This window comes from Microtus pennsylvanicus, chromosome 16 (genome assembly GCF_037038515.1).
Source record: "Microtus pennsylvanicus isolate mMicPen1 chromosome 16, mMicPen1.hap1, whole genome shotgun sequence".
Taxonomy (NCBI): Eukaryota; Metazoa; Chordata; class Mammalia; order Rodentia; family Cricetidae; genus Microtus; species Microtus pennsylvanicus.
The window spans coordinates 226,573-252,847 of record NC_134594.1 but is presented as its reverse complement, the minus strand read 5'-3'; the positions used below and the strand labels follow the sequence as shown (position 1 = coordinate 252,847).

Sequence of the window (26,275 nt, the reverse complement as noted above, 5' to 3'; positions counted from 1 at the left end):
TTCTCAGGAAAATGCAGGTTTCCTGGTTGTAAGTTTTGAGTCAGTGAGCTCCAACTAGTACGGGTCAACGTTTTCTATGGGTTTCCCCATCACCACCTGGATACCTTTGCTCATGTTATCGCTCCTCCCTCTCTTCAATAGGATTCCGTGAGCTCTGTCCAGTGTTGAGTTCCTCAACTAACCATTCTGGATTTGCCTTTCGGCATCTGTTTCCATCAGTTAATCGATGGAAGTTTTAAGAGCTCATGTATATTTCACCTTTTTAGGCAGATCTATGAATGTTACCTACTTTCTCTGGGATTGTTTGTTTTATGCCTACTATCCACTTATGAGTGAATACATAACATATATCTCTTTCTGGATCTGGGTTACCTCAGTCAGAATAATTTTTTTCCACGTTCATCAATTTGCCTGCAAATTTCAAGATGTTTTTTAATTGCTGAGTAGTACTCCACTGTGTATATGTACCACATTTTTTTATCCATTCTTCAGTTGATGGCATCTATGTTGTTTCCAGGCACAAGCTATTACATATAATGCTTCTATGAATACAGTTGAGCAAATGTCATTGTGGTATGAGTGTGCCTTCTTTGGGTATATGTCTGATAGTGGTCTGGTTGGGTCTTGAGGTAGATTGATTCCCAATTTTCTGAGAACTTGCCATACTGATTTCCAAAGCAGTTGTAGATGTTTGTACTCCCACCAGCAATAGAAGAGCACTCCCCTTTCTCCACATCTTCTCTACCATAAACTCTCATCAGTGTTTTTGATCTTAGTCATTCTGACAGGTGTAAGATAGTATTTCAAAGTTGTTTCTATTTGCATTTTCCTGATGGCTAAGGATGATGAACAGTTCCTTTAATATCCTTCAGCTATTTGAGTGAGTTTCTTCTGTTGAGAATTCTGTTTATATAAGTACCCCATTTTTAATTGGATTCTTTGGTATTTTGGTCTTTAGTTTCTTGAGTTCTTTTGTATATTTTGGAGATTAGTCCTCTGATGCGAGGTTGGTGAAGATTTTTTTCTCATTCTGAGGGCTGCCATTATGTCTTGTTGACTGTGTCTTGTCTTACAGAAGCTTCTCAGTTTCAGTAGATCCCGTGTATTAATTGCTGTTCTCAGCATCTGTGCTACTGGTGTTATATTTAGAATGTATTCCCCTGTGCTGATGCATTCAAGGCTACTTCCCACATTCTGCTCAATGGGGTTCATTGTAGTTGGATTTATGTTGAGGTCTTTGATCCTTTTGGACTTGAGTTTTGTGCACGGTGGTTTATATGGAATTACTTTCATCCCTCCACAGGTTGACTTCCAGTTATACCAGCACCATTTGTTGTAGTTTTCTTTTTTCCACTTTATATTTTCAGCTTCTCTGTCAAAAATCAGGTATTCATAGGTATGTAGATTAATATCAGAGTCTTCAGTTTGATTCCATTAGTCTACCTGTCTGTTTTTAATCCAGTACCAAGCTGCTTTCATTATTATAGCTCATAATAGAGTTTGAAGTCAGGGATGTTGATGCCTCTAGAAATCCCTTTATTGTATAGGGTTGTTTTGGCTCTCCTGAGTTTTTTGTTTTTACATATGAGGTTGAGTATTGTCCTTTCAATGTCTGTGAGGAATTGTGTTGGGGTTTTGATAGGGATTGCATTGAATCTGTACATTACTTTTGGTAAAATTGCCATTTTTACTATGTTAAACCTACCTATCTAAGACCATGAGAAATCTTTCTGTTCTCTGATGTCTTCTTCAATCTAAGTTTGGAGGCATATACCTACTTCAGGTTTTGCAGCTCCATCCTTCAGAAACTCAAATGCTACGCTATGGGAAAACAAGAGTAAAACCATGAAGTTGATCCAGGCACAAACCAGCACATGATCCAATAAAATACATTCAAGCTTCCAGATACCCAGCCAGAAGCAGTAAAGTGAAAATTCAAGAGAAGAACCCGAGGTATCCGCACTCGCCCAGTGCTGTGCACCTAACTCCACCCGCACAGCCTCTTTAAGAAGCCGAACTCTGGGCGGGGGCAGAGCGCTCACGTGATCCGGAGCAGCTTGCTTGCTTGCGGAAGCCGCTCTGCTGTTCAGTTGCCGAGATGGTGCAGTTGTACAACCTGCATCCATTTGGGTCGCAGCAGGTAGTCCCCTGCCAGCGGGAGCCGGAGCAGATCTGCTGCGGCGGTCTGGATGCGCTGTTCGTGGCTTCGGGCTGCAAGGTGGAGGCGTTCGCTGTGCAGGGAGCAGAGTCATGCCAGCTGCGCTGCTCCTTCTCCACGCTGGGCAGGGTGTTGCGCATGGCCTACAGTGAAGTCGGTGAGGAGCGGCTTTGGGGCGGGGCGCTGGGTGGGGAAGGGGCTAGAGCTTCTCCGCTGGCTGCTGCGGGTCTGGCATTTAAGTGCTGAAGGTGCTTTGTGCAGTTGTCATAGCAACCACAGATAGGCAGGAGCGCCTTGGTGGAGTGCTTGCCTAGTTTGTCTGAAGCCTTGGGTCTAAGCTTCCTCTCTGAGGTTGTTCAACTAGTAATCTCAGCATCTGGGAGGTGGAGGCGGCGGGGGGGGGGGGGGGGGGGCGGCATCAGAAGTTTAAGGAAGTCCTTTGTTATTTAGTGAGTTCCAGACTAGCCTCAGCTACAGATAATCTTGTCTCGAAGCAAAACAAAAAACACTCAACATAGGCATCAGCCTGCAGGGGCAAGGAAATGCTGACGTCTTGAATTAAAGGCCTGTAGCTGGGTACAACTTATGCCAGACCCTTAAAAAAATATGAATGTAAAAATTCTCCAACCTCACACAAAAGAAAGAAGAGGGAAAATGATACCCTGGAGTTCACGGTATGCTCTCCTTCAAAAAATATTCCAGATCATAGCCAGCCCTTCTATATATTACTTATTGATGGTTTGACTTTTGCAAATTCTTAAGTGTGTGTGTGTGTGTGTGTGTGTGTGTGTGTGTGTGTGTGTGTGTAAAACAAAGACATGGGCTGTATATTTACACAATTTGCCTTACTCTTTTAAAGAGAGTTTTATTCTAAAATTTGAAGCAATGGGTGATGGGTGGTTTTCTTGCCTGTCATTACTGTTGATTCCTGGGTTCCTTCCATTGCAGTAGCTCTGCCTAAGAACTATTTAGAATAAATTATAAGAATAAAAAAAAAAGAAGAAGAAGGTTCTCATTCCTGGACTTCAGAAACACAGTGAAGTTTTTCTGGAGGATATCAAATGCTTGGCCAGCTTGTGTACTAAGGACTTGAGCCACACCAACTGCAGGAGGCTAGCACTAAACTGTGATAACCTCATTAACGAAACCTTGAAGAACAGAAATGCTTTTATAATTAAGTTGGCTGCCTAAAAGAACTTTAGGAGTCATGTGGGATGGTATTAGCGTCACGGCCCATATAACTCAAAGGTAGCTTCCAGTTCACAGTTGAACCTTTGAGTGTAACTTCTTTTAATCCATGCATGACCAAACATTAATAGACTGACTCCTGACTGTGCCTATGTCCAGAAAAACCTACCTTTGACTTGTCCTTTGGCTTTGCGTTCATATTCTCAGTACGTGGACCAGGGGATTTATATTCTTAGTGCTCAGTGTCCTCTGCTGTAGCAAATCTACCCTTGTCAAAAATCAGAAAAATTTCCGTATTTATATTTACTATAATGTTTTATAGATCTTCTACCCAAGCACAAAGCATTTTCTTTTTCTTACTGTCAGGCCCAATTCCAAAACTCTAAAAAGCCGTCCAAATATCCAGAAATGAGGAATATAGGGGTATTTCTGGCAGTGAGATAAAAGCTAACATGCCTCAGAAACTTGTGAAGCTGGTTCAAAAGGAGTCATCTCCCTTACCTCCAGCAAAAGGGATCTATGGTTTTCCAATTTACCTGTGGTATGTGTCAGCATATCAAGGTCCAGGCTAGCCTCTTGGATCCCTCAGTCCCTACTCACAAGTACCCGTTACATATTTCAGAGTCCATGCTGGTGTCTGAGCCTTCTTCACCTCCTTCTCTAACCTAAGCTCCTTTCAGCTCAGGCTTCCCTCACCACAGTTGCTCTCGTCCTACTTAGAACCTGGTTATTCTCACTATTCTCTGCTCTTGCTGTTCTCACTACTCTCTCTATTTTCCTATCCCCTGCTATTCTCTCTCTTGCAGATAGCCCTGGCCATGTCCAGTCATCTGGGTTTAGTCTGCTTCTTTCTCTCTCTGCTCTCAACTCTTTCAGATCTTCTAGCTTTTCTCTCTCTTATTGTCAATAAAACTTTCCCCTTCACCATACAATTGAGTGATCAGATCATGTCTTTTTGACAGTTTTGCTTCACCCCCTACCCCGCCAACATACACTTGGTGCTAAAACCATCAGATGCACTTCCTAATCAGTTAAATGCTGTTCTCCTTCTGTAAAATGTGTACACTATGTAAGTCACTCCTGGGGTTCCTGAAGTTTGACATAATTGACATAAACAATTTGAAAGAATATAGATTTATGTTGCTCATAGTTTGAGAGGTGTGAGTCTACTGTGTTATGGAGAACTCACATCATGGTGACCAGAGAGTGAAGTGAAGCAGTAACAGGAAAGAACTAGGGCAAAGCAGAGTTTCTGGAAGCTCCCTCTTCAGCAGTGATCTTCCTTCCAGATGTCCCCTTTATTGAGCCAAACTCCTTTCCACAGTTCTACGCTCACCATATTAAGATCTCCAGATTTTAAATTTACCAGTGAATTAATGCATTCATTCATTAGGGCAGTGCTCATGATCTAGTTACTTTTGGAAATGTCCTCATAAGAAATAACCAGAGGTGTGTTCTAAGGTCTTTCTTAGTTCAATCAAGTTGAAATGATGAATGATTACAAGAACATTATGTATTGTATGAGGATGCTTGGCCACTTGTTTGTTTTCTGGTCACCTAAACTCCTGAAATAACCACACATCTTAATTTAACCCATTTCTAGTAATCTGTGTACCGCCACGTGGCTGTGGCTTACCAGCTAAAGTTCCATCTGGCTCCAACAGGGCTACATGGCTTCTCACTGACTCCGCCTTCTTTCTCCCAGAATTCAGTTTAGTCCCCTCCCCTCCCCCCACCCACCCTTGCTCTGTTCTGCCCTGCTGTGCTATAGGCTCAAAGAAGTTTCTTTATTAACCAATGGTATTGACAGCATACAGAAGGGACTCCCACATCAAATAGGGAAAAAGTAGGTAACAATTTAGAAGGTAAGTTTTGAACTTTTAGCATCATCAGGGATAATGGAAATAGAATTTAGGCTGCATTTATGATGTGAAGAGGAAGGATAACCAACAGACAGAGAGAGACTCAGTGAACTGTGCAGTGTTGAAGGCCCTGCTGTGGGACATGTGTTTATAAGGTGTTTGTGGGTGGTGGGGCAAAAAAGTGAAAACCACACAACTCTCCTTGTATGTATTGAACCAACACAAGTTATTCTTTAACATTTTAGCACAAGTATACTGAACCAGTGACCCTCCCCCACCTCACCCTGTATATTTAATGATGTACCAGGAACATAATTTCTTTTTAGGTTAGGCCCTCCCTTTAAAGCTTATATGAACCCTTGTAGAACCATTATCAGCATGAGCATAAGTCTTTGGACTAAATGATGGTCCATCATTTGTCGACTGTTGCCTTAGGCAAGTTGTTGTTAATAATACTCTGAGCATCAGAGTGCTGAATTACAAAACTGGAAGAAAGATATTTATCCTGAAGGGCTTTTGTAAAGATTTACAGAGAACATTATAGGTTGGCTAATGAGGCTTGTTAAGTAGGCCTGTTTAGCAAGTGCTATGGTAGCATTTACAGAACCAGTCATCAATCTGAAATCATACAATATGGACTTGACCTACAACTTACAGACACCTCATTTCATATGTGGACATTATATATTTATAGTGTATATGAGTTAAAAGATTTTATTGTAACTAAACAAATGTCCTTATTTTTAAATGTCATTTTCTAACTTAAATGTGATATAAAAATTATAGGCAACCAAAGAATAATTTTGAATTGGACATCATCAAAATTAAAGATTTTTATGTATCTATTCTACCAATATATGGAAAGAGATATCCTAAGGATTTAAAAAATATTTGTAAATCATATATTTGATAAAAGACAGGACTAAAATATATAATAAACTAACTTGGTGAGAGGAAAACACATTAATTTATTTTTGTAATGAGCAAACAGAACTGGAGTATATAGCCAACTGACAGAGCACTTGCCTAGCACACATGAGGTGCTGGGTTTGATCCCTAGCAGTGCATATACAACAAAGGAATATACAGTTCTCTGAAGAAAGCATGCAAATGTCCAAAAACACACAAAAGAGGCTCTACAACACTAATCATCAGAGAAATGCAAATTAAAGTCACAGTGATACACTCAAATCCCATAGTATAGTTCCTTACTTTAAAATTACCACAAAGTAGGTGGGTATGATGGTATAAGCACTCGGAAGGACAGGGCAGGAGGATCATGGCAAGTCTGAGGACATCCTGGTCTATGTAGTGAGTCCGAAGTGAGACTGGATATATCCTATTTACCCTGAGATGGTAGGAAACAGGCATGTGTAAATACCTTTGCTGGCAGTGTGAACTTCCATTATCTAATTATGGTGGTATCTTGACAGTTTCTAATAAAGCTTAAAATACTCTTGGTCTGTAGCCAAACATAAATTTCCGACAAAAAACAAATTATATACATATAGGCTTATTTGTTACAAAATATAGTGGTAATCCCCCTACATTAATAGGTGAACTAATAAATATTTATGGCACATGTGTTTATAACATATTTTATAGATATCCACATGTCTGTATGTTATGTTGGGATGGTGGGTGGTGGATAGCTGTGTATCACCATGGGGGAAAAGATATATTTGTTGTTTAAATAATTGGAGGTGATTTCTATTTTATGTTTACGTTGTGTAGTTACTTGAACCTTTTTCCTTAAAGAAACTTGCTAACCTATATGCTTGAGGTTGTTAATTCATAAAGCAGGTATTGTTACAAAAAATGTGATTATTAAGTTAAACATGAATTTAAAAATGGCATATTGTTAAATAGATTGTTGTGATGTATAAAAAAGACAAAAAGCCTTGTTGTAATCCATGTTTATAAGAAAGTATTCGGAAGGTCACACACCAGACTGTGAACGTTAGTCCTTAAGGGTGAAACTGATGGGGGAGGGTAACATGCATTCATTTTGTACTTAACCAGTTTTACAGTTAAAATAATGCCATATAATCAATAGTTAAAAGAATATTGACTTGGCTTTATATTTTATTTGGTATCTCTAGTTTTCTTACTTTTCTGAGTTGTGACTTCTCTAGAAAGGGAAGGAAATGTCAAATGTAAATTCTGTTAAACTCAAGAGTCCCTTAATTCTTTTAAAACCTGAATTTTCTAAGTTACATGAATATTGCTGCAGCTGTGACAATAGAGCTTCCAACTGCAGTAAGAGGATGAACTTGAGTGGCTGCTGTAACTTAACACATACCTCTGTTCCTTAGAGGGCATCTCTGGTCCTTCCAGTCGGTGATCCATGTGTTGTTTTATGTTATGCATTCCATTTTCAGGCAGCAAATTAAGCAGTGGAATTTCAAATTCTAATTCAAATGCAATCTTGATTCCTTTTTAGGAGACTATCTGGTAGCAATTGAAGAGAAAAACAAAACTACATTCCTGCGTGCTTACATGAATTGGAGGAGTAAGAGGACTGAAAACTCCCGTGTCTGCATTCGAATGGTTGGGCACAATGTGGAGGCGCCCTTCTGTGAAAGCTTTAGAGACCAGATGTCTATAATTGAAATTCCACTGTCTGAGGACCCTTTATGCATTTCATGTTGTCCTATGAAGGGAGATCTACTTGTTGGCTGCACAAATAAGTTAGTCTTATTTACTTTGAAGTATTGGATCATTAATGAGGAATTCTCAATGTGGGACTTTGAACGTTCATTAATTATACACATAGATAATATCACTCCTGTTGAAATTTCTGTTTGTGTTGGATATGTCGCTGTCATGTCTGACTTGGAAGTCTTAATCCTGAAACTGGAGTCAGACCCTACAAATGGAGAGAAAGTTAAACACCACCCACAAAAAACCAACAACCAATTGCAACAGACAGAAGGTAAATGATGACTTTGACTTTCTAAAGAACCCCAGTGTCTATGGTTTGCCACTTTTCTAACAGGTTTGGGTGTTCTTATTACATTGCTTTGGGTTTGTGACTATTCATAGCTTATTTTGTTTCTACATGTATTTGTTATATGTCTGTAATGGAGCAACTGTATTAGATGAGGGTTTCTAAGAAGAACATTTTTTTTTTTTTGAGACAGCATCTCCATATGTTTCCAACTGACCTCGAACTCACTTGGTTCAGGCTTGCCTCAAATCAGGAATCCTCCTGTCTCAGGATCCTGAGTATAGGCATTATAGTTGTGAGTCCCTATACCTGGCCTACATGAGTTTCTAATTTTTGTCTTGTATTTGGTATTAAATGACATTAGATATCTTTGCTTTGGTTGCCATTTTTTTGTTGTTGTTGTTGTTCCCCAACTTGACTCATGCTAGAATTTTTAAAGAGTGAACTTTAGTGAAATGATGTCTCCACAAGACTTGACTTGTAGGCAAACCTCTCGGGGGGGGGGGGGCATTATTGATAAATTATTGATGTGAGAGGGTCTAGCCATTGTGGGTGGTGCCACCTGTGAGCAGGTGGTAGTAGGGTGTATAAGAAAGCAGACTGAGAAAGCCATGGGGAGCAAGCCAGTCAGCAGCACCCCTCCATAGCATCTGAATCAGCTGCTACCCTGAGTTCCTGCCCTGACTCCAGCAGGGGTGGAGTATGGTCTGAGTTATAAACTACAATAAACCCTTTCCTATCCAAGTGACTTTTGGTCGTAATGTTTTATCACAGCAGCAGAAACATAAGGCACATGCCATGTCTAATATTCATTCAGGTGACTGGTAGTACTTATAGTTGTTAAACTCTAAAATGTTATTTTTTAAGATGTCAGTAATGAAACTTCACAGCTTGAATCAGATTTTGTTATCTGCCTAAAACCCATGGAGCTTCTTGGTGAAAAGTGTGAACAGTCTGGAATATCTGTTAAACTGGAGTCCACAGGATTAGCAGATGAAAAAGCAAAATATTTAAATGTTCAGCAGCTGCTATATAGGTATGAGAGCAACTTTTATTCACCAGCATTTAATATTTACGTACCTGCTTAAAGTGTATAGAAATTAGATCTCTCCTCTTTTTCTTCTTAAACCCACAGACGTTTTGCTCCTGATATTTCATTCTATGTCTTGTCTGATAACATCAAGTTACATTCCCTTCAGCTGCTACCTATTCACCAAACAGGTAAGTATAGCTGAGTTCAGAGAGGTTTGACAAGGGCCTGGACTTGGGGAAGTTCAGTGTGAAGACATTAGATTTGCTTCTTCTGCTGAGACTTCCTGGGGAAATCAAAATTTTTTTGGTGAAGAGAAGTGAAGACACTATGAGGGTGTGACCAGAAAAAACTCCGTTCTTTTGTTTCTTTGATTGTTTGTTTTGGTTTTGAAATAGTCTGTGGACCCAGTAAAAGAAATTTGTGAGCGCTGTTGGAGGATAGGTCTTATCTAGGTTCCAGCTGAGTATGGCACAGACTTTTGTAGGATGGCGTTGGTCTTGTAAGCAAAGTGGGAAAACGTGGTCTGAGTGGAAACTCATTCAGAGGACTAGTTTTCGACACTGCTGTACATTGTATTTACTTATACTTAAAATACTGGTATGGGTGATATAGCTCAGTCGACCAAGTGCTTTTCTAGCGTGAATAAAATCTGGGTTTGATTCCTAGCACTGAATAAACAGGGCGTGGTGGTATACACACCCAATATCAGCACTTGGGAGGTCGAGGCAGGGAAGGTCAGAAGTTCAAGGTCATCCATCTGGTTACTGAGTTCTAGGCTAAAATAATGCTGGTGATTATCATTCTGACTTAATTGGACTGTTTTGGACTCTGGCACCCAAAACTTTTTCTAGTGAGTACCAAGATTGATACCAGAGGCTCTGCACTTGCTCAGCATCTTCAGATGGTTTCTGAAAAAATATAAATGTTGCTGTAATCCAATGTCTTTATGAGGTTTTTTTTTTTAAGTAAGCATTGAGTAGCTACTTTTGTTGATCTGAGTACTAGACAAAAGTAGGCTACATGCTTGCACTTATGAAATTAGTTATCTAATGGTAAAAGCAGATTCTCATCAAATACTGACAACATTGTGGTGTGGACCACATTACCACCACTGCTGCTTGACAAAGTTTCAGCATTTTGACATTGCAGACCACACTTCTCCAGCACCTTTTTACTTTCATTTTTAATGGTTCTCAGTATTCTAAGAGTTTCCTTATGCCTTGGAAAATTTTATGAGAGCTTTGAAGGACAAAAATGTATAAAACAACAAAATCTTTGGGAAAAAAAGTTCCTGTCACCAAAGAACAATGAATCCCATTGTGCCCTTCTAATTACACCAAGAACAGAAAAATTAGAGATTTACTAGACACTCCTGATTCCAAGTATGAAACACCTAAAATCCAGATCCAGAGCCTGAGGCCATTAAGGGCAAGAGCTCAGTCGTGAGGTTTAATAGGAAAAGAGCAATCTATCGGGACCTTCCACTTTTGGACTTTATGTGGGGAACAGGCTCACACAATAAAACTAAGACACAAAGGGGCACAATTGGGAAACAACTTAGTGCTTATCCCCTTGAGGAATGAAAATACTCTTAAATTATAGTGGAGTGTCTGGTTCCCAGAGGAAGTCCTTTTCCCAAGGTCAGGCTTTTGGATCAGGGTCTCCACTTCTTCTGGGCCTTGAGGAATGTTCCCACTTGGTTAAAGCAGTCATTCTTATCTCTGGGTGGATGAATTTGTTGCCCTTCCTTGATGAGGGTTCCTGGTAGAGTTACTGAACCTTGAAGAACAATAGACATTTAGATACTAGCCTTTGTCCCAGGAAAAATGCTCTAAAGTTATTGGTGGCTTTCTGTCCCTGAATCATTGAGTCTGCTTTCCGTCTTTCCCGTGGCTAAACTATTAGGTGTTCTTTTTTCAATAAACACTGCTGGCAGCCATCCCAATTTACCCTCAGACCGTGTCTCCCTCCTCCTTTCCTCTGCCAATTCCATTCAGCCTTCTTGGAACTGAGCCCTCTGGTAAAATTAGACACTAAAATGGTTAGACACTGTGGGAAGGGAACCTGGTAGCCAAAGCCTGTAGTAAAAGACCTCGACTTTCGCTGGTGTCTAAGAAAGAGCTTCCTGAGTCTTGGTTCAGCAAAGGGAGGAGAAGAGAATATTCTAAGTAGAGGAAGCCCCAAAGCTTGGCAGAGAGTCTATTTGAGGAACTGAAAGAGCCAAGAACAAAGCAGAGTAAAGGAAAGGGGGATGTGATACACGGCTGGAGATCAGACAGGACCAGAGTAAAGGAAAGGGGGATGTGATACACGGCTGGAGATCAGACAGGACCAGAGTAAAGGAAAGGGGGATGTGATACACGGCTGGAGATCAGACAGGACCAGAGTAAAGGAAAGGGGGATGTGATACACCGCTGGAGATCAGACAGGACCAGTAGCCAGGCAGAGGGTCAACTCTTTCATTTAGTGAACTTCCCATAACAGCTGGAACAAAAAGTCCAATTATTCCATGGCCAATGTTACCTACCTCTGGATTCATTTTGTCTCAGCCTGACCTGCTTACTGTTCTCCATCAACAGTAGCCTTTCTGCCTTCCTCAGATATGCCAAACGTCCTTTTCTGTAAAATCTATTATTTCTTCTACCTAGACCTAGAATATGCTTTATTCTGATCCCATGTGAGTGGTGTATTTTCATCATTTATTGCACAGCTCAAATGTCACCTTATCACAGAGGATTTCCCTAGTTTTCTCAGTTTGAGTTACTATTATTTTAATTTTGTGTGTGTGTGTGTGTGTGTGTGTGTGTGTGTGTGTGTGTGTGTGAATGTGGGCTTGTGCATGTGAGTGTAGTACTGCCAGAGGCCAATGAAGATGTCACAGGTGGTTAGGAGCCACCCAACTTTGTTGCTTGGAGCTGAACTCAGGGCGTCTGTAAGAGCATCAAGAGCTCTTAACTGCTAAGCTATCACTCAGACCCTTGGCTCTCTCCATCAAAAAATTTCTCTTCACTTTAGTTTACTTGTTTGTTCTCTGTTATAATGATTTCAGCCTCATGAAGCTGTTACTTCTGGATTCTAGAGGTCATGTAGGTGCAGACAAGCCTTCTGACAGAAGTGCCTAATGGCCCCTGGGGATGCTAAAGGGCCCCACATGACCCATGTGCTATGGATTGCATCATCCACTTATGATTCAGCTAAGCCCTTGTGCGCATGCACGGTTACATCATCCATGTATAACTCAGTTAAGCCCTTGCACTCATGCGTGAACCCCATCATCTGCGTATGACGTAGCCACGTCAACCCCCCAGTGTGCATGCATTAGGCAGCTTTTAAAAGCTGGGCTTCCTCTCTCTCTGCACACTGACTTCCCCAGGCCTGTAACGCCCCTCTAGTAAACTCCTAAGCGGGTTTGTTGCATGTTCCATGTTTCCTTCTCACTCGGGCCAGAGTGCTGTGAGTCTCAGGAGACTCTCCTCCCCAAGCCCCTCTCCCGTGGTCAGCATCTGGAACTGGGTATTTTTTCCACAGCGACCATGTGTTCCATTTGCTTGAGTGTGATTTCTCTGCACATACCGGCTTCAAGTGGTGAGCTTTCCCCATTCTGGTCAGCTTAACTGTTTCTTTGAACCAGAGGAATTGACCATTGAGCTTCTGGAAATCTTCTGGTGTTCCTAGAAATGGGGGGACAGCCCCCAACCATGGTCTTTAAGGCCGCAGTTGAGCCCTTCACTAACATTCATCTCTGGATTGCATCTCTTAGCTAAAATCATGTTTGGACGATTCAGGGTCAGTCCTCCTGCGACTGGGGACCCAGGGTCCCTAGATTCTTCTTTTTTTCTTTTTCTTATCTTTTTCCCCCCACACCATGAAAGGCCGCTAAGTGCAGCCTCTGGCCTCTCTGGCTTCTGAGTTGCCCTGACCAGATCCAATCAGGCTGTAGCACCTCACCTGTAGGCAGAGGATGCTCTCCTACAGGACCTGTGGTTTTTGCCACCGATTTACACCCCGCCTATAGGAGGAGACGTTCCATTATAAGCCTTGTGGTGTCGCTGTTTTATGGGTTTTTGTGGTTTCAGCTATGGGTAGCAAGCCATCTAAGTCCACCAATCCAGCTAGCCCCCTGGAATGCCTTTTAGAGGCCTTTAAGCCTCAGGCCTTAATGTCCTACAGATGGACACCCACACTTGCCCATCTTTTTTCTAAAAAAATGGCCTCATTACAATTTAGATAACAATCTAAAGTGGCCACCTGCACCTTTGATCTCAATATCTTGGGGGGGGGGGGGTTCTAACTATTGTCAGTGCACAGGCAAATGGAAGGAGTCTTTATTTCCAAGCCTTTTACTGTCTAAGCTCTAACCCTAAGCCCTCTGTCCTTGCAAGTTCTTTGCCTGCTCACATGTTCCTGGCTATGCTGTCTGCATCGGAAGAAACTTCCACTTCTGCTCTGGACCCAGCTAACAAACTCCTGTCTTTTTTACCTCAGAGGGCAGCTACTCCCGTTCCTTCAGCAACTGCTCTGGACCCCCTAAGGAATCCACACCTTCCCCACCTCAACAGACAGATACTTCCACTCCTTTACTTCCCTCTGCCTTGCCACCTCCCTTCACTCGCTCTTCAGCTCTCTCTCTCCCCCCAATAACTACTCCATCAGCCCCACTGGATCATTCTTCCTCTTAGTGCCTAGCTGCAACAGCCACCCAGCTCTGGCACCCACGTTTACCCCTCCTCTCACATGCTCACACGCTGCTATGGAACCCAGCCCTGACCAAGCCAAGCTGGCTGCAGTTCTTCCGTTGTGAGAGGTGACCAAAGTAGATGGATTGATTAGGGTACACGTTCCTGTCTCCCTCTCAGAACTCTCCCATATATAACAAAAACTATGGTCCTATACATCTAGTTCTACCACTTTCATAACGCAATTTCAATATATTACCCAGTCTTATAATCTCGCCTTTCATGATAACTATATGATCCTATCTAACAACCTACTTCCTGAAGAGCACAGGCAAGTTTGGGAGAAGGCCAGACTACATGCAGAGGAGATTCACCAAACACATGCAACACTCCCTCCGGGGGCAGAGGTGGTCCCTGAGCAGGAACCTTAGGAATTTTAGCTAGGGACCAGTTTTTGACTTGCCTCCTGGCAGGTCTCTGCAAGGCTGCCCTCAAATCAGTAAACTATAATAAGCTCTCAGAGGTCATAAAAGATGCGAAGGAAAATCCTTCTGCATTTTTGGAACACCCCACTAAAGCTCTGTTACAATACCACTTAGATCCAGAAAGCACGGAAGGCAGACAATTACTCATGACTCATTTTTTTTCCCTCAGTGCTACCCTGACATTGAGGCTAAACTTAGACTTTTGGAGAAAGGCCCCTTGACCCTGCAGGCAGAAATCTTAGAGTTGGCTTTTAAGGTGTACCATGTGAGCAGTCACTGTCACATGCTAGCCGTGGCCCTCCCACCAGCTGAGGTGGCAGATTGCCTAATTGATGCTATCTGTGATGTTCCCTTGCCCCCTGCGAGTCAAGAACTGCCAGACCCATTTTTCAAATGTGGTAGAACTGGTCACTGGGCCTGAGCATGCCCTAACCTTCATCTTGGTCTCACGAGACCTTGTCCAAGATGCCATAGGGAAGGATATTGGGCAGTCAATTAGCCTCATGCACATAGTGGCATGGAGACAGCAAACCCAGAAAATTCACAAGTTGACCTTCTAAATCTGGCCATAGATGAGTGAGGCTGCCCAGGCTCCTTTGTCCCAACCACAACCGTCATCTGTAACAGGGAGCCATGGGTATCAGGATGGTCAATCCTCTTTCTCTTAAACACCAGAGCTACATACTCGGTATTGAGGGAATTCTGGGGGCCTATCTCTCCCTCTAGTTTCCCTGTTGTTGGGTAGGGGGACAGCCTTATCTACCTCAGAAGACCCCATCACTTAACTGTGTTTTTAGGGGTATTTATCTCACTCATTCATTTTTATTCCTGTCAACCTGCCCAGTACGTCTTATGGGAAGAGATCTTTTAGCAAAAGTAGGAGCATCCATTTCATTTGCTCCTTCTATTCACCTTACTTCAGACTCACCAGTAACTCCCCTCCTCCTCCTCCTTATTCTTCCCAACCTCCCAGTCCCATTTTGTCTTTTCCTTTACCAGCCTCTCAGGTGAACCCCCAAGTCTGGGACACCCCAAACCCTTCTGTTGCTAAACACCATTCCCCCATCATTATCCAATTACAAGATCCTAGTAAGTACATTATCCAAGCTCAGTTCCCTTCTCTCTCCAGAGCCTTAGGGCACTTAGGGCACTCTGACCTTCTAAGAAAAAAGCTATTTCGCTCCACCTCTTCTCCCTTTAACACTCCTACACTTGCTGTTATAAAACCTAAGGGAACCTATCACCTGGTTCAAGACCTCTGGCTCATTAACTCCACGGTGGTCCCTCTTCGTCCTGTAGTGCCTAACCCTTACACACTCCTTTCCACTATCCCCCCAGGAACCTCCCACTTCTCAGTTCTAGGTCTCAAGGATGCCTTTTTCTCTATTTCTCTCAGCTCTCAATCTCAAAATATCTTTGCCTTCACCTGTACTGACCCTGACACTCACTTCTCCACACAGCTCCAGGGAGCCAAAAGGACCTATCTAAATGTACCAGACTCGCCCAGAATAAGTATCATTTAATTCTTCCCTTATCATTCCTCATGAACCCCTGGAAAATTTCCTTCTCCACCCCCCCCCCCCAACCCTGTATCTTCCATCTTGGGACTCTCCTCCCTTAATCACCAGGATCTAAAATTTTTTCCAGACATAATGTTCTGCCTTTTCAGCATCTTGCAAGGTCCAAGCTGCCAGCCAGCCCGTTCTGCAGAGCCGGGAAAAACACAAAAGTAATCAGCAGCTACCCCAAGACATGGTCAAGCATCTCAACTCTCCTATGCTCACAAAATCAGTAGGAAGCAGTCACAGGAGACAACACCCCATTTCCACCCATTAAACTCCCCAAATTATTATAATAAACAAAAAAGTGGAATATAATGATTTCAACCACATAACGCTGATACTTCCAGGTTCTAGAGACAAGCACTCGGGCAGAAGTGCCTGATGGCTCCCACATGATCCACATCCTGTGGATTGCATGTGTGTGTGCATGGTTGCATCATCCATGTATGACTCAGATAAGCCCTTGTACACATGCGTGAACCCTATCATCTGCGTATGGCATAGCCATGTCCACCCCCTGTGTGCCTGTGCTAGGCAGCTATTAAAAGCTGGATCGCCATCCTGCACATTGATTTCCCCAGGCCTGTAACGCCCCCTCTAATAACCTAAGGGGGTTTATTGCATGCTCCGTGCTTCCTTCTCACTTGTGCCTGGTAATTTCACCTGTCCCAACTCCTATCATTAGAATGTGAGGGCTCTGTGAAATAAGTTACCTTGCTTTGTGCATTGCCATCGTTGTAGAACCGTGAATGACAATACTGCAGCAGGCTCCTAGGGAGTATTTATTGTATGGAAAAAGGACTGTATATGTGTGGTTTATATTTGAACTGGGTCCTAGGTGAGTAGGTGTTTTAGAAGCTGAAGAATTGGGTAAGGTATTTTATTAGAGGAAGCAACATATGTAATTGTAACATTGTCATGTATGTAGAGATTAGTTCTGTTCAACTAGAGCTCATATGCATACCAGAAAGAAGAAAAGGAGATGATTTTGGGCTAGGTGTAGAAAGTGCAGAATTGGACTTTCAGTATCAATGGGTATCATAGAAGGAGGAAGAAGACTTTAGAAAAAAACTTTGATTATAAAGATATGAAACTTATTTTGATAGTGAGAAAATGGTACCATAAACCACTATATCCCAGGCTACAACTTACACGTGGCAATATCTCGGTCCATTCTTGTTTATTTTGATGAGTATTTCAACACCTATACCTTTTCTCTGTTAATATTTCTCTAAACAGGATCTGAGTATGTTTTATTTTAACAAATTCAAAATATTTCTTATGTAAAAATTTTACAATGTCATCAGGTCTCTTTTCAGGGTACACACTTTCCTCATCTTCTAAAGATTTTTTCCTGTAAAGGAAAAAGTTCATTTGTTTGAATGAAGTACATAAACAGGTTAGATTTATACATCTTGATTGATTTCTGTGTCTTATATGGAATAAGCCTTGTCTTTCTATTTTTGTATTTCTGTACTATGAAATTGGACATTTACTGCAAAGCTTCCTCTAATCTGAATTTTGCTGATTGGACTCTTCACAGTATCATTTATCAGGTTCCTGTTGTACCCACTTTCTTAAGTGAGTTAGTTATTAGATCTTAATTCATGCTTTTCAGTACATTATTAGCTATAAGTTGCCCTTAAGCATTTGAAATATAGCTAATAGAAACTGAGATATATTATAAATATAAAACACAGACTAGATTTTGAATGTTTAGTAACAATATACAAAACTTTTGTTTTTTGTTTATTGTTTGTTGAAATGGCAGTGTTTTACATATGCTAAATTAATAGATAGTATTCCTGTTTCTTTTTTCTTTTTGGAAATACTAGAAAACATTAAGTTACAAATGTCGAATAATTGTGTTTTACTGACCATGTTGATGGAGATTTAGGCTTGATCAGGATATTATTATTATTGTGCAAGTAGTTTTGCTGTCTCTTGAAAAGCCCTTGCTTTTGTAAATGTTAACTTGATTCGTGAAATATCCAGGCCAGCTTGAAGATAAATAATTATATTTTTACTTATTTTAAGGGGAAACTCACACCACAAGAATAGGAAGTCCAAGCTCTGCTGTGTTCTGCAGCAGTCATTCAAAGAGAGTGAGCACCTAGTCCATCGCAGTTTTTATTCCTGAACTCCAGGTAGCCACGCCTAAGTTAGGTTTTACTTCTTAGAGGTGATTGATTAACAAAGCTTCCCCCATCATGTGTCCTGGTGGACACTACAGTATTAAAGCCATCAATGAGTGTAACTTAGTTCACTTGTTGCAAAATGGTGTTTTCCTAATTACCTCCTCCTTTTTACATTTCTTACTACTTCCCCTTAGTACCTTGTAGTCTCTGAAAGAGTCTAGTCTCATCAAAATTGTAGTTTGAATAGGAAAATCACAATATTGATTCTCTCCTTTTATTTTCTGGCTAAATTGCATGTCTCTCTTGCATTTTTCCAATGCAGGTTTACCTCCTGATGGAAAAGGTTCGTCTCAGGAAAAAGAGCTGCTGAGTCTCTTCTGTTTCTTCTCATTACCTCATGTGGGCTATCTGTACACGGTTGTGGAATCTGTTGCGTTATTGTCAGTCTATTGGTACCCTGAGAAGGCTCAGCAAGCAGTTCTCACGCCGCAGTTTCTGCACGTCATCACAAGGTACGGCTCCATTGCTGCTTGTTAGTCTTTGACTCACCTGCTTTTCTCTAAGTTTTCAAACTGGTGCTAAACTCTTTCTTTCTTCCTTCCTTTCTTTCTTTCTTTTTCTTCTTTTTGAGACAAGGTTTCTCTGTGTAATGGCTCTGGCTATTCTGGAACTAGCTCTTATATACCAGACTGGCCTGGAACTCACAGAGTTCTGCCTGTCTCTATGTCCCTTGTGCTGGGATTAAAGGCATGCACCACTGCCACTCGGCAATAAAACTGATTTCTTAAACTGGAGTTTGATGCCATTTAATTTTTATCTTCTTGGTAGTGTCAGTTTTTATATTCTGTTTCTTCTTTTTTTTCCATTCAAAAATTTGCACTTGCTCCCCACCTCCCATTCTCCTCCCGCTCCCCCACTTACCCTCTGCCCTCCCCCTCCTTCCTTAAGAGAGGGCAGGGAATCCTGCCCTGTGGGAAGTCCAAGGCCCTCCCCCCTACATCCAGGCCTAGGAACTGTGCAACCAAATAGACTAGGGTCCCCAAAAGCCAGTACATGCAGTAGAAACAAGTCCCAGTGCCTTTATCAATAGCTTCTCAGTCAGCCCCCATTGTCAGCCACATTCACAGAGTCTGGTTTGATCACATGCTCGTTCAGTCCGAATCCAGCTGGATTTGGTGAGCTCCCATTAGAACAAGCACACTGTCTCAGTGGGTGGACCAACCCCTCGCTGTCCTGTCTTCCTTGCTCATATTCTCCCTCCTTCTGCTCTTCATTTGGACCTTGGGAGCTCAGTCCAATGCTCTAATGAGGGTCTCTGTCTCTATCTCCATCCTTTGCCAGATGAAGAGTCTATGGTGATATTCGAGATAATCATCAGTGTAATTGTGGGGCAAGGACAATTCAGGCACCCTCTTCTCTGCTGCCCAAGGACCTAGCTGGGGACATCCCCTTGGACACCAGGGAACCCCTCTAGAGCCAAGACCAATCTCGCTCATGAACATTGATGCAAAAATTCTTAATAAAATACTGGCAAACAGAATTCAAGAACACATCAAAAAAATTATCCATTGCGATCAAGTAGGCTTCATCCCTGAGAGCCAGGGCTGGTTCAACATACGCAAATCTATCAATGTAATCCATCATATAAATAATCTGAAAGAAAAAAAACCCATATGATCATTTTATTAGATGCTGAAAAAGCATTTGACAAAATTCAACACCCCTTTATAATAAGGGTCTAAATATAATAGAAACAATATACAGAGATTGGTCTGTAAATCTCTTTCTTGGTTGAGTCTATGTGTGGTTTTGGAATCAGGGTAACTGTAGCTTCATAAAAAGAGTTTGCTAATGACTCTTATGTTTCTATTATGTGAAACACATTAAGGAGTATAGGTATCAGCTCTTCTTGGAAGTTCTAGTAAAATTCTGCATTAAAACCATCAGGTCCTGGCCTTTTTTTTTGGTTGGGAGGTTTTTTATGACAGCTTCTATTTCCTCATGACTTATAGGTCTATTTAAATTGTTACATGGTCTTATTTAATATTGGTATATGGTATTTGTCTTAAAAAAATTCCATTTCTTTTACATTTTCTAACTTTGTGGCATGTAGGCTTTTGTAGTAAGACCTAATGATTCTCTGAATTTCCTCAGTGTCTGTTGTTATGTCCCCCTTTTCATTTCTGATCTTGATAATTTTTATGTTCTCTCTCTGCCTTTTGATTAGTTTGGATAAGGGTTTGTCAATCTTGTTGACTTTCTCAAAGAATCAGCTCTTTGTTTCATTGATTCTTTTTTTTTTTTTTTTTTGGTTTTTTCGAGACAGGGTTTCTGTGGTTTTGGAGCCTGTCCTGGAACTCATGTAGACCAGGCTGGTCTCAAACTCACAGAGATCCACCTGCCTCTGCCTCCTGAGTGCTGGGATTAAAGGCGTGCACCACCATCGCCCAGCTCATTGATTCTTTAGATTGTTTTCTGTGTTTCTATTTTATTGATTTCAGCCCTCAGTTTGATTATTTCCAGTCTTCTACTCCTCCTGGGTGAATCTGCTTCTTTTTTTTCTCTAGAGCTTTCAGCTGTGCTGTTAAGTCACTAATGTGAGCTTTCTCCATTTTTTTAATGTGGGCACTTAGAGCTATGAACTTTCCTCTTAGCTTTCATAGTGTCCCATAGGTTTGGGTATGTTGTGTCTTTATTTTCGTTGAATTCAAGGAAGACTTTAATTTCTTCCTTGACCCTGGGGTGGTTCAGTAGTTGACTGTTCCAGTTTCCATGAGTTTGTAGGCTTTCTGACAGTAAAATTATTGTTAAATTCTACCTTTATTCCATGGTGATCCAATAAGACACAGGTGGTTACTAATTTTTTTTTTTTGTATCTGTGGAAGTTTGCTTTGTTACTGCATATGTGATCAATTTTCGAGAAGGTTCCATGAGATGCTGAGAAGAAAGTATATTCTTTCCTATTTGGCTGGAATGTTCTATAGATGTCTGTTACGTCCATTAGATTCATTATTTCTGTTAGCTCTCTTATTTCTCTGTTAGGTTTCTGTCTGATTAACTGATCCATTGGTGAAGAGGAGTATTGAAGTCTCCTACTATTAGTGTGTGGAGTTTGATGTGGGCCTTGAGTTCTATTAATGTTTTTTTTACATATGTGGGTGCTTTTATATTAGGGGCATAGATATTCAGGATTGAGAATTTATCCTGATGAATTGTTCTTGTTATGAGTATAAAGTGTCCATCTCCATCTCTTCTGATTGATTTTAGTTTGAAGTCAATTTTGATAGATATTAGTATAGTCATACCAGCTTGTTTATTAGGTCCATTTGATTGTAAAACCTTTTCCCAACCCTTTACTCTGAGTAGATGTCTGTCTTTGTGGTTGAGGTGTGCTTCTTGTAAGCAGCAGAATGTTGGATCCTGCTTTTGCATCCATTCTTTAAAGAAGTTTTTCACATCTGGTTTAATGGTCTCTAACACTTTCATAATTTTATGTTTAAATCTATTTCTTCTACTTCTTCTTGATTAGGGTGCTTAAGTCTTCCTGTTGTGTGCTGCTGAATTCTAGTGATGTCATGTTGCTTTTCAGATTGTTGGAGGAATTCTTGCATGGCACCTGCCCATCTCTGCCTTCAAATGATGTTAGGAAAGTCTTGGCAACTTAGTCTGATCTTTGCTGTGGCTACCTGTGTACTTGGGGGTTTTTCTTTGTCTGCCCTCTCTTAGGTCCCCTCAGCACTGGAATTGTCTCTCAGTTCCTCTCCACCCTAAAGTAGGCTATGGTGGTTGATCTAAGGACCCCGCAGATGGAAAGGTGTGCTTGGGGACAAGCTGGGATGGGATAAGAAGAGAAAGGCTACGTAGCCTGAGAGAATGGCCAGAAAGTTTATCAGATTGGAGGGTGCCTGTGCTCCCTTACTGGGGTGGCCGGCCGGCTGGTCAGGCACACACTCACCCCTCTGGACGGATCTTCTGGTACAGGATCAGGGATACGTCCTGGCCAGGGACCTCGCAGACAAAAGTGCAGGCTTGCTAGGTGCAGGCTCAGTGGAACAAAGAAACTCTTGCAGAAGTTGCAGTCACCACTTTGTCCCTAGACCCTCAGCCCTGAAGCAGGCTTAGTTGGGGGATCCTATGACCCCTCAGAAGGGAGGGGATTCTTGGGGGCAAGCTGAGATGGGATAAGAAGAGAAAGGCGGCAGCTCGGCAGAAGCCCCCACTGAATGGCCAGAAAGTTTAGGAGATTGGAGGGTACCTGTGCTCTCTTCCCGGGGCATCCGGCGGTCCGGTGGGGCACACACTCACCCTTCTGGATGGATCTTCTAGTTTATATTCTGTTTCTCATTTTTTTGTATCTAGGTTATATTTGAGGGATTGCCATGGATTTTCTGACCAGCAACCATGCATACATTGTGAATTTCCTAAAGCAACAGTATAAGAGATGACCAGAGAAACATTTAAAAAGCATAAATACTAGAAGATTTGGAGAAATATTTTAAGATTTAATGATGTACAAAGTGTCTTTGGAAGAGGGGTATTACTTCTGGCTAGGTTGTGTGGGAACATTTCAGATAGGTGGATGGAGTCTGAAGCTATGTCTAGAAGATAGAATCCTGATGAATGAAGAAAAATGTTAGCATTTTTGGTGTAAGGGTTACAGCTTTGATGGAAAGGCATCTTGGCAGCCAGGAGCCTAGGAATACCACAAAGTCACACTGTACAACAAACTTCACACAAGAGATTTATTGGTAGGGGAAACAACCAGGAGGGTGACTGCCTCTGTTTGGGTGAGAACTGAATAGAAGGTAGGGCTTATATAATAGAGTTTCTTGGGGAGAGAATTGGAACTTTTCAGGGTGAAGCTTTCTAGGGTAAAGATTGCTGGATTTCAAATACTGAGCTTGGGTTTTTAATCTGTAGGGTGGAGGCAGGGATCAACAGTCAGGCCAATTTAGAGTGTCCTGTGGCTGGATCCTGGTAGTTGGAGGTCCTCATGTGGTTCAAGGGACTTAAAATTGGGAGAAGGAAGACAATATAGGCTGATATCCAGGTTTTCAGAAATGTCCAATAGTTAACTGCATACAACCTTGATTTTTGTTTTGTTTTAATTTTGTGGATGTGTCAGAATTCCAGAGGCTACTAAGAGTATGTTATTCTGATGCCCACCTTTATCCAGGGTTCTCCCTTCCCTTACTGTTTTCTGGTATAAGGAAAAATGCTAACAGTAAAAGTGTATTAAATAGGGTCTAAGAATGAAGAATTCTGAGTGCTTGTAAGAAAAATTCAAGAATACAAGACAAGAGTCTTGTGATCTCAGTTCCTTCTAAGCATGGGTTTATTCTTGGAATGTTCTTTCATGCCCCTCCCAGGTGTAGTAAATAGGAATGGGTTTACTTCAGATTACCCATTATCTTGCTATTCTTATTCAAAATGTTTACAGCTTGAACTAATATGACCTTGCATAACCCTCAGAATACAGATTGATGCTCTAAATAGAGATGGCAATTGCATGAGACTTTGGTTTACCTCATTTTTAGGCTCCATTCTCCCAGGTCCTGTAGAGTGGAGACAGGAGTGTTTCAGGGTAGCTAATCTTCCCACTCTTCACATTTGTGTGTACTGATAGCCTTTGACTATGAGGAAGTTAAAAATAAACACATGATGGGAATCATGCCAGAGAGCTAGTGTCAGGTTTTGAAAGTCAAGCTAAGGATGGCTTTTTCTTTTGCTTCTGGAACACTGACAGCTGCCACTATGGAGGATGAGTTCATCGTCTATCAAGTTGTGGGAGTGATTCAGGAAAGGGTATTAAGGGACTGTTTATAGGTAAGTGGCACACCTGTTCTTTTCTCCTAGTTTTAGAGAACTAATGTTTATTTCTCCAAGTTTCTAGTTTGCTTCCAAGATGGATATGGTGTAATTTCTGAGGAAATAGCTTTTTAATCAATATTGCTATGGTTTAGATCTCTTCAACAGATGACTTCCAGGTGTTTATGTGCTCTCTAAGTGTCCTTATGTGTCTTTACTCTGCAGAATGACTCTGGGGTTGTAGAAGGAGACAGAGGAGTCAGAGACCTGCTTTCTAGTTGGTTATACTCTCTAGAGGCCTCAGCCAATATAATCCTTTCTAGTTTTCAAAGCAAGATAGTGAACAGGCATTTCTGAAAAATCCTGTGTCTTTTATTTTCATTTTACCTTTGATACGTTGGTGTAGCTGGTCACATGGCATAAACGAGGTTGAGTTTTATTATGAGATGTTAGAGTAGTCAGCAGTCAGGAAGCCAATTCTAAATTCTGTTCTAATAATCACCTGTTTATTCTGTGAGCTGCTGTTAGGGGCATTTTGCTGTTTGTTAAGTGAGGATCTTGATTCCAACCTGGCTAGCCTGGCTCTTAATGAGTAAGACTGTGGGTGTACATGGCAGTCGGTGCTTGAGATTGTTTTCCATGGGAATGAGGTAGTCTACGATCATGCCTCAGGGATTCAGTGACACTGTCCTTTCTGAGAACCAGATCAAAATACTATCATGTGACAGTAGTATCATCTCTACTTTGTTGGTGAAGTCTTTCTCATCATGGTGGGTATATTGGTTCTTGGTCACCTCTTTGCTTAGTTCCATCTCTCTTCTTCCATAGCCAAAGCCTTCAGTGTTTTACGGTGCGTTGCAGTGCAGCAGTGGCCCATGAGGAGGACCTGCATATGGATACTACAATGAAGGTTAGAGCTGACTTCTGTTGACATGAATGCTTGCAAAGGCTTTATTGTTTGTGCTAGCTAACTTAATGTCACCTTGACATAGGCTAGAGTCATCTGAGAGGAGGGAACCCAAATAAACCCTTTCCTCACCATCTTGCTTTTGGTCATGATGTTTCATTATAGCAATAGTAACCCTAATTAATACTTTTATTAAATTAGAAGTTCTGAATAAAAACTAGTAAGCATTTCTGATGTGTGATTTGACAGCTTTTAAGATTGTTTCAGTGTGTTTTAAAGTGTTATGAGTAATTGTAGGAGGAGGGAAAGAGCCTCTTGTTGGTTTCTGGATGCCCAACTAGCTTAGATCCAAAATAACCACACAGAAACCATATTATTTAAATCACTGCTTCTTCTTTTTTTTTTTTTTTTAAGAAAATGGTTTATTCAGAGACAAATATGAATGACCACAGCTCAAGGGCATGCATTCAAATTGCCCTGAAATGACTTGTCCCATGGTACATGAAGTTGTGTAGTCACAGAACAAAAAAGAAATTATAAATCAACACATGTCCCAGTTACATCGATTGGCTAACCCTACATCTTAATTTAACCCATCTCTATTAATCTGTGTATCACCATGAGGTTGTGGCCTACCAGCAATGTTTCAGTATGTCTATCTCTGGCAGCCACTCCATGATTTCTCCTAAGTCTGCCTTTCTCCTCCCATGCTATAGGCCATGCCAATTTTCTTTATTCATTAACCAATAAAATCAGCACATAGACAGAAGGACCTTCTACATCAAGTAATAGATACAGTGTACCTTTAGAGCAGTGTTTTCCAACCTATGGGTTGTGACTTCTATCTCCAAAAATATTTACATTATGGTTCATAACAGCAGCAAAATTACAGGTATGAAGTAGCAACAAAATAATTTTATGGTTTGGAGTTACCATGAGAAACTTTATTAAAGGGTCACAGCATTAGAAAGGCTAAGAATCATTGTTTCAGAGGGAAGTTTATAACTATGATATATTACTATTTTTCTTGTTTTATTTTTAGTCTTTTTTAAAAAAAACTTTTTAATTCTTCTTTCATATATCTCAACCACAGTTTCCCCTCCTTCCAGTTCCTCCCTCTCCAGGTCATCCATGAAATGTATTCTATTTTCCTTTCCCAGAGTGATCCTTGTGTCCCACCTTGAGCTCTCCTTGTTACTTAGCCTTTCTGGATCTGTGGATTGTAGCATGATTATCTTTCACTTTATAGCTAATATCCACTTAAAAGTGAGAATATACCATGTTTGTCTTTCTGGATCTGGGTTACCTCAATCAGAATGATTTTTTTTCTAGTTCCAGTCATTTGCCTGAAAATTTCATGATGTCATTGTTTGTTGTATGAAGCCCACTTGTTTGGATCCCAGCTGCCCTGCAAGCTTAGGCCAGAAATAATCACACAGAAACTGTATTAATTAAATCATTGCTTGGCCTATCATCTAGCTTCTTATTGGCTAACTCTTCCGTATTAA

The 26,275-nt window shown here is 41.2% G+C and overlaps 1 protein-coding gene across 5 annotated transcripts in view; it reads left to right on the top strand.

The window, feature by feature from the left end:
- Positions 1-2,048: 2,048 nt before the first annotated feature.
- The window catches only part of Hps3 (HPS3 biogenesis of lysosomal organelles complex 2 subunit 1), a 57,553-nt gene continuing 33,326 nt past the window's right edge, over positions 2,049-26,275 (top strand). For 2 of the 5 annotated variants that reach the window (XM_075950967.1, XM_075950966.1), the window contains exons 1-6: positions 2,051-2,315; positions 7,652-8,143; positions 9,026-9,194; positions 9,294-9,379; positions 18,375-18,564; positions 24,689-24,770. In XM_075950967.1, the coding sequence (XP_075807082.1) occupies positions 2,099-2,315; positions 7,652-8,143; positions 9,026-9,194; positions 9,294-9,379; positions 18,375-18,564; positions 24,689-24,770 (1,236 nt within the window). In that variant the 5' untranslated portion in view covers positions 2,051-2,098. Of the gene's footprint in view, positions 2,316-7,651; positions 8,144-9,025; positions 9,195-9,293; positions 9,380-18,374; positions 18,565-24,688; positions 24,771-26,275 lie in introns of all 5 variants that reach the window. The other 3 variants (XM_075950968.1, XM_075950965.1, XM_075950969.1) reach the window with 3 other exon arrangements.